An 8932-nucleotide genomic window follows, 5' to 3' on the forward strand; every position below is an offset into this window, starting at 1 on the left:
ATCTTAGTCAACGACGTCGACGTCGAACACGGTCCGAACAAAAATCCATCAATCTGCTAACAATATTCGCTTATAATAATAATATACTTTGTAATAGTTTGTGTATTACAGGAATCTCGTTTTCGTATAACGGATTATTGTTACGGGAAACGGTGAGTCATTGACAATAACCGCGGACTTAAAGTATAATATTTATAAGAGTATGATCGCGTCTGCTCGAGTTTCACTTTTCGTGAGTCGTAAGATATGGGTACCTTCAAGTGATGCACTATAATCAATTTATTATCCGGTGCATTACCTGTTTATATAAACGAGCCTGTCCTAAGTGACTGATTTATAAGCAACGCAGAGCCGAACCAATTAGAGCTATCTGTTTGAAATTTTGAGGGTAAACCAATATTATAATAAGAAAGGAGAAAAGCATTTTTTAAAATTTTTATTTTAAGGGGTTGAAATCGGCAAAAAGTAAATTTAAATATAAAGGACAGTTTATGTCTCTTATGTCTGTCTAGACGGCTGCACCGATTTTGATGACATTTTGATGTGTGTTTGAGTGGTTCCTTGGACGATTTCGATTCACAATTGAACCCGATAGGTCGAACCCGTAGGGTCGGTCAAACAGGGATTTTGAGATTTACGAAGGACATTTTAGTTTATAAATAGTTGCTATTGGATAAAGTAGAAATTTTATATTTTGTTTTGTATACTGCAGGTTGGCATTATTTAATAAAACCGATCAGGACATCAGGTACAAACATGAATTACATCAAATTTCCGCACATCGCCAACCAAGGTGACTGAATTTCACTTTAGTGGATTATCGACGTGTCCAAAATAAAAATAAAACAATATATTATTAATCATATATAGTTCTTGCTTAATTATAAAGTTATCTAGTTATATATTTTCTACCTGGTTATATACTGCTCAGTGCTCGTATTATCACAAGCGAGTCTCATATAGTATTAGCACTTGTCAACGAAGTGCACGAGATCTGCTATAGTAATATTATAAACAACATTATGATTACAATTTGTATTTTTTCAATCAACGAACGAAATAGCTAGGGTGGCGAATTATCGAAAAACAGAATTCTGCAGGTCACCACATTATATTCATCGACGGACACACACCCGTTGGTCCACTATTGAACTGTACGTTGGTTGGAATTTCGCTGTTTCCGTAATCGTTTGGCGAACCGTAAAATAATAATAATATATTATTATATTATAATATTGCGCGGGCACATTATTTTGTTATTTATGTATGATATATATATGAAAAGGTTCTAAATCGATTTCCCAAAATTGTTCTGGTGCAGCAACCGGAGAGCAATTTTACTCCCGGGTCGAAATTCGCGGTGCTGTACGTGGACAATACCCACCGATAGAACAACTTACTTGGAATGCTTACTGCACTTTATCATAACCGTCTAGTCCATACTACAACACATATTAATTGGAGATAAAATAATGGTTTGTTTGAAATAATCGTATTATAGTTAAAACGTTTTAATGCTAAAGACAAACAACAACTAGGTATAATGATTATTTGATAAAACTGGAGTAAGGTCAGTACTGAAATCAATAATGGTCAGCTGTTAAACGAGGATTAGAACTTTTCAAAGTGAATATACAGAGAAATCGTCATAAACTATATAGGTATAAAATGTATAATGGTCTCTGTATAAATAATCAATTTAACGAAAATGTAGTACGTATATTTATTATTTACCCACATAAATGCGTTGATTTAGTTGAGGAATATAGGAACTCGCCAGACAGACGTTCAAATAAGTTGAACTGTTTAATATGCAGAACTAATATTCACTTATTTGTACTAACTATAAACAATAGTTCGGAAAAACATGTTTTTCGAGCTCATGTATAGCCTTTAGATTTCGGGTGGTTCAACACGATTGAAAGAAAATATTGTACGGGGAATTATATTGAAATAGTGATTATAGTAATTAAAATACCTAATAATCTTATCCAATAATAAACTTTGCCTGTTTACTGACGTCTAATAATATTATTATTAGTATAGAGCGTAGTAATAAAATACGTACTTATATAAAATAAATGAATAAAACTACAGCCAGTTTACTTATTGATATTGATACTATGTCAATTGCAATGTGCCGAGTTCGTAATCTAAATTTCCAAAAAGACCTGAATATTGTTATAATAGAATATAATATTAATATTAAGAATACCATCGTTAGTATAATTACCAGGGTTGGGATTTTATAGCACCTAAAATTAAGTAAATATGCGCTATAATATGACCTTAACTATCGCTAAATATGAGTTAAGAATATGCAATAAAAACAACAAAATATGAAGAAAAAAAAGGAAATTTATTAATTAATCAAAAATCACTTACAAATTTGAAATTATTATACGTAGTCTAGTCACTCTGATCAGAATCCTGAAGGGCTGTAAAAAAATTAACGATCGACTTCTAGACTGCCGACAATCACACTTGCTTATACCGTCCTTCGATATCGGTTGTTTCATCGATGCTGACCCATATTCGCTTAGAAGATAATTTAGACCGAATGTTTTCCATAGTCTCGTTATATATATCATCGATATAATTTTCTTAACGTGGTTTGATATGGAATCGAATTTTTCATGTATACGTTTTAAGAAATTGTCGAAATATTGGATTAGATAATTATAAAGGAATGTTTGCCGCTATAAATGCTTTACATAAATCAACATTAAAAGAGTTTTTTTGGTAGCTCGTAAGAAACTTTTGTTTTTTTCAATTTTATTTTGATGGCGCTTCGTTGCTTTAATATGTTTATCTGTTTTTAAGTATTGAGTTATGTTAAATTTTTTTCACTCTTCACTTTGCACTCACATAATTGACAAAATAATACATTGTCGTCTACCTTAAACACTTCTTCGCCGAACTCGGATACAACATTTTTGAGTTTACACGAAAGAGATGATTTAACTTTTGGCATTTTAAAACAAGGTTACTACTCGTTAAACCGAAAGGCGAAAATACACCGTAACACACGAGTGCGGGCACACGAGAGGACTGTATAAAATGAATTGACTATACAATGTTGATAATCGGCGATTAATAATCGCGTAGAAATCGATAAAAAAAAACCCAACAAAATCAGCAGATAACAAAAATTAGAACCGAATACCTATTACGAAATTATCTTAGTATTATGTTATACCTATATATAATCGCTTTACGGTGTTACATCATCGTAATCGATCTATTTACTTAATCTATATATACATTTACAATTTATTTGATAATTCGATTGACAAAAATCTAAAAAACACGTTTACTGAAATATAATTTTATAAAATATGACAAATTTTGATTCAAAAGCAGGTAAAAATGCAAAAAAGTCTCAAAAAACCCAAAAAAAAGCAGTAAAAACTAAAAATTTGTAAAATATTAAAAAAAAGCAAAATAAAATTTTTAATTTGAGTTCTCTGTATCATGAAACACATTTTTAGCTTACTCTGTTATTTTTTTAAGCACCTCATAAGAAATATGCAAATGCTATAAAATCCCAACCCTGATAATTACCAACCTAGAACAAATTTTAAAAACCATTCCATAAAAAAATATATCTTAATTACATTTCTCTGATGTTCATATATTTCCTGTATCTATTCATACTTGATCAAACCACTCATGACCCGTCGCCTGAAGGGAATATGGTTCATAGATGTTTGAACTTAGTTATTATGATAATATATAAGACACAGGTATGCATAGTACCTATAAATAGAATTAAATAATATAAAAAAATGAATAGAAATAAATAATACTAATAATTCATGGTATAGGGAATTAATATTTGAACTCAGATAAATATTTCTCGTTATTATTATAATAATATTAATTTATGTACAGATATTTCCCTGCTGAGTAATATTAATGCATATTTCTTCTATTCATACTGTACTTATTCATGACTCTCGTCGCTTCGTTTTATTTTAATTAGGTATTTACTATTTCGTATAGAAACATGATGTTTCGTTCAAAGGAATCGGTTCCAGAACTTTTCGATTTTCGCGATGAATCCAGTGCGATAACAAGTAGTGACACAAACTATTTCGAACGCTGACGTCGTACGGTATATGCATCGAAGACTTTTGTTGCCGTCACAGCTCAACATAATTTACGTTGTTATTATATTAATATAGTAACGTGCGAAATTCGCCGCGGGACCCGCTAAACAGACGCCAAAGTTTGACACAATATTATTATCATGCATGCATGCGGGACGCCCACGTCTGAGAAATAATAGCCGCCCTCAATGTTGTGTTATTGCAATTTTTCGTCGCGCTTCGTTATTATAAATTAAAAACCATCACCATTGTCCTTATATCGTTATTCGTTATATTATTGTATTTTGCCGGAGGACACCCGGAGTATTCGGGAAATCCTGATCCAAAAACTGCTCGATCGGATTGGGCCATCCCCCCCCCCTATTTGTATCATAATATTATATTAAATTATATTACATAAATTACAATGTGTGGTCGCGATATATAACTGGAACTATATTGGAAGGGTGGCGAAAATCGTGATCGCACACCACATTCGTCCGGCAACGTCCGACCGGAAGTATAATATATATATATTCAAGTATAATATATATGTAGATTTTACACTTAAACACATTGTTGAGGTCTGTATGTGTGAAAACTCACTCGAAAATACCATAATTACTATACGATTATTGTACTCCCGCGGCTTTCGATATTTCGGCACCGTTATTATATTATATTTTTGGCGTAATAATAATAATATATTAATATCGTATTTACTGCTGAGTGTTTCGACAGTCTAAAATTGGTTTTTTAAAACGTTTAACCCTGTCCATATTTGAAAATAGACATAGGTTGCTTGAATCGTTCCTAAAGACGACCTCCATAATATATATATATAGAAATGTCTATCTAAAGTCACGTCCGATCGCATCTCTTTCGATTCCGCGAAACGTCAGAAATATGTCGATATAACTATATTTTATTATAACAATAATTATATTACATTTTTTTCAAACTCATATCGATGAAACCAAATTGGCAGCTTTAAATTTTCTAGTGATGACCTATATTTCTAGTCTCAGTATCCAAAGCACTAATCCGAATATTTTTATAAACTTATAACAATATTTACATAACAGATATTAATGCAATGGCTTTTTAATTGCAGTAAGTGTTTCGTAGTTAAAGCTTATTAATAAAAAAAATCGTCAATGCTCGTTATTTAGACATCAACGTTTTTTGGAAAAGTATAGCCTGCTTTAGTCTATAAAAATAAATAAATAGCTACATTGCCATATAAAAATCAAGAATCAAAGGCCTCTTCGCCTACAAACATAAATGGATGAAAAAAATAGAGGCAATACAAAACGTTAGAATAGCATTTATCTTAAATTCTTCATAAAATGTAATAGTTTTCGAAACGGCGAGTGTTGGCTGTAAAAAGAGCCACTCCGGTATATAAGTATATTTTTTAAGACTAAAAAAAACTTCGTCGGTCGATACCTATTCCGCTCACGTCGCATGCAGTGAAACATCACCACTGAAAAATGTTTGGACGAAACGTCGAAACCAATAACCGAGCTCTCGACCAGAAGACAAATGTCACTAAATAAACGCGCTGTGTATTATATTAAACAGTATATTCGATGATATTTGTAGGATGTTTGATAATAATAATAGTTTTACTGGTTAGGAACGACACTTATTCATTTTAAATCGATTCCACGACTTTCATAATTAATATATGTATCGGTTCTGTGAAGTATACATACACTCAAGGTAATCCATTTAAGTGCGGGCACTCATCACTTCCAAAATAAGTTAATTAGTTGTCAGTATTTGTTTAATATTTAGATGAGTCGTGAGTAGTGATCTGACATTTTTCGGGGTACAACTGTGCCACTCTACTCTATATTCATCAAAAAAATAAATAGGTACTTATTAAGTTATAATTAATTAACTACTCGTTCAAAAACATTCTACAAAAAACCAAAATGTCAAAAAAGAATTATCGTATGTTGTTATTGCAAATATTTGCTTTTATTCAAAAATATAGTTGTAAAATGACATCAAATTATGTAAAAAAAAATATTTTCAAAAAGTGTAAACTTTCAGAATTAATTAAACATGTAGACACTTATAAATTGATCACCTTGCACAATAACTTAGTCTGCATTTGGATGTCAGCTAATAATAGTTTATGTGCGAAAAATGACAATATTGTAAATTGGTGGATACGTCGTAGGTGTGTAAATTTCAAACTTTCATAAACAATGGGTACATAATATTATTTCAGTTCGTATAAAAAACACGTATTCAGAATATTGAATTGTATAATATAATGAAATCAAAACGTACATAAATTATAAACCTGTATATTTTATGTGGACTTATCAGAAATTCGTATTGAATTGGGAAAATATAATTGTCACATGGGGGGGGGGGGTATTGCTATTTTATCCGTGCAGCTAAGCCTATTTACTCAAGGTATTGCTGTATAGATGTCGGAGAATAAATAATTCATTGGAAATATAACCACATTCCTGTGATGTCTATTATTTAAGAAAATATAAATAATTCAGTAACGTGATTTTTGTCTGACCTCAGAACAGATGAATACTTTTCAATTACATATAATATATTAATGAGAATATTTGTAACCCTCCGAAAATCTTAACACTTAAAAATTCTAAAATGAAACATTTTTAACCGGGTACATAATATATTGTACCTAAAGCGTTATATTATATTTTAAGCTAATAATAACGTATTGTAGTTTCTGCCGTTTTCCATCTACACGATCTACCTAAACGGTTACCTCAATAAACTTGATATCTGACAAACAAAATAATAAAAGTGAATTTTTAAAGGTATTGTTGGGTGAGTATAAGAGATGCCAACAAAGAAGTAAATACAACAAAAATCTAATTTATGCCCACTAAAAAGTAAAATTAAACAAATATTTTTTAAGAGAAGATTTTTTTTATTCCCAATACAAATCACGTACCATTTAACATTTTGAGGTGCAGTAAAAGTCCTATTGTATACTCCATATTCAAGAAAAATAGTTTATGTTTCATTTATCACGCTATTGTTATCGGTTTATCACCTATAAACTTTTTGATTCTGAGTAATCTTATTTTGAGAATAAAGTGATGTGTTTTCTTTTTACGTTTTATTCATTTTTCCACCAAACATTTTTGGTGTTAGTAAAACGTTTTGGGAAGTACCACTATGGGTTATACTTAAAACGATAATTTTTCCTATTTCCCTGATGTTTTGGAGAAAATAATTATATTACTATAGTAAACCCTTAAGTGTTTTTAGCTCCACCCATAATTGTTTTTTTAAATTTCTATCACTAATATTTCAGAACTTTAAATGGTTTGAATTATAATATCCCTCATTAAATATATTTTTAGTTCACTCTTAGATTTTTAATTTTTAATCATAGTAAGTCATGTTTAAGTTTTCAATTTCAATTTTTTTTTTTACTTGTATCGTATAAAATTTAATGTATAGTAAATTATTAGCATATTTCTAAAATATGTTTTTGATACATTTAAAAAAATATATTTTATTATTAACCTGTGATTCAAATATAAATGGAAAGAAATCAATAATTTGTTGATAACTTCTATGACCAATCAGAAAAAATATAAATTAATATTTTCTTCCTAAAGAAAGACTCGTGAAAGAGTTAAAAACTATTATTATTATTTTAAAAGTATTACCTACGTCCTTCATGTACGTAATCCTAAGCTTTCCTGTTCAATAGATATTAAACGTGGGAAAAATTTTTTTTCATAGTAGTGTATAATAATAATACATCATTTTAGTATATTGGAGATTCATTTAAGATAATCATAAGTTATATTATGATTCATAACATATTTGAATTAAATAGAACTTCTGAACTCACAACAATCGAGTTCTATATGGAACAACTATCCGATATTGAATGCATCAAACAAATAATTAAAAATTATAAATATTGTTTTAAAAATAAAAATATAATACTTTTTTTTAAGAAAGAACCTTACAGATTAGTAATATAATGACGCACACTTGTAGAAAACAGTAACGAATTATACGAACCTTTGGACTTCAATATTTTATTTTATTATATTTAATTTTAAAACTATGCTGTATTAAAGTGTAGTAACTAATAATAATATGGTAAAAAATAAACAAATTAAAAAAGTAACTATACTTCAAATAAAATAATGTGCATACCTGTTTGACTCCACCCAACTGCACCAAGGGATTGGGGAACTGAAATGGTGGTTTTTCCATATACTCGTTGACTTTGACTGAAAAATTCTTGAATCCTCTAGGTGGCGTGGGCACCACACTAAAAAAAGACCGAAAAGCTTTTTCCAAAATTGGATCAGGTTTGTTTGACAACATTCCGGTTAAATATTTTCCAGGGTTTTCCGCGTCATACTGCTCCACGTCCACACCCACCACGAAATATTCACCTGGGTATATAAAAACAAGTATCATAATAATTGAGGTAAAATGTGCGTTTTGTACAATTATGTATGGCTGTTATAGCCATACATTCTAAGGACAGATTATGTTAAGGTTAGATTGAAAAAAAATTGAAAAATTGATTCGTTTAATGTTGTGAGGCTACATACCTATTTAATTAAATAAAATAATTATCAAATATATTTACTATTTTCATGTCATACGAAGGAGGGTAGGGGGGACGAGGTGACCGAGTGGTCTGACTCTTCCGCTGCGACGCAGCCGGTCGCGGTTCGATCCTCGGCCACCGGGCGGCATTTTTCTCCGGACAAGTCGCGGTGACCGGAGAGCAAGTGCTGCCATCCCCCACCCCCGGGGCATGGCAGAAACCTACGGGTGCCCCATTCGAAATTCTGCCAAAA

At 30.7% G+C, this 8932-nt stretch overlaps 1 protein-coding gene across 4 annotated transcripts in view; it reads right to left on the bottom strand.

Annotated features, from left to right (window-relative positions):
- LOC111041637 (guanylate cyclase 32E) overlaps positions 1 to 8932 on the bottom strand; it is an 83277-nt gene that overhangs the window by 22618 nt on the left and 51727 nt on the right. For all 4 annotated transcript variants that reach the window (XM_022325964.1, XM_022325965.1, XM_022325961.1 and 1 more), the window contains one exon: positions 8274 to 8518. In XM_022325964.1, coding sequence (XP_022181656.1) covers positions 8274 to 8518 — 245 coding nt within the window. The remainder of the gene's footprint in view (positions 1 to 8273; positions 8519 to 8932) is intronic.

This window comes from Myzus persicae, unplaced genomic scaffold (genome assembly GCF_001856785.1).
Source record: "Myzus persicae strain clone G006 unplaced genomic scaffold, MPER_G0061.0, whole genome shotgun sequence".
NCBI lineage: Eukaryota > Metazoa > Arthropoda > Insecta > Hemiptera > Aphididae > Myzus > Myzus persicae.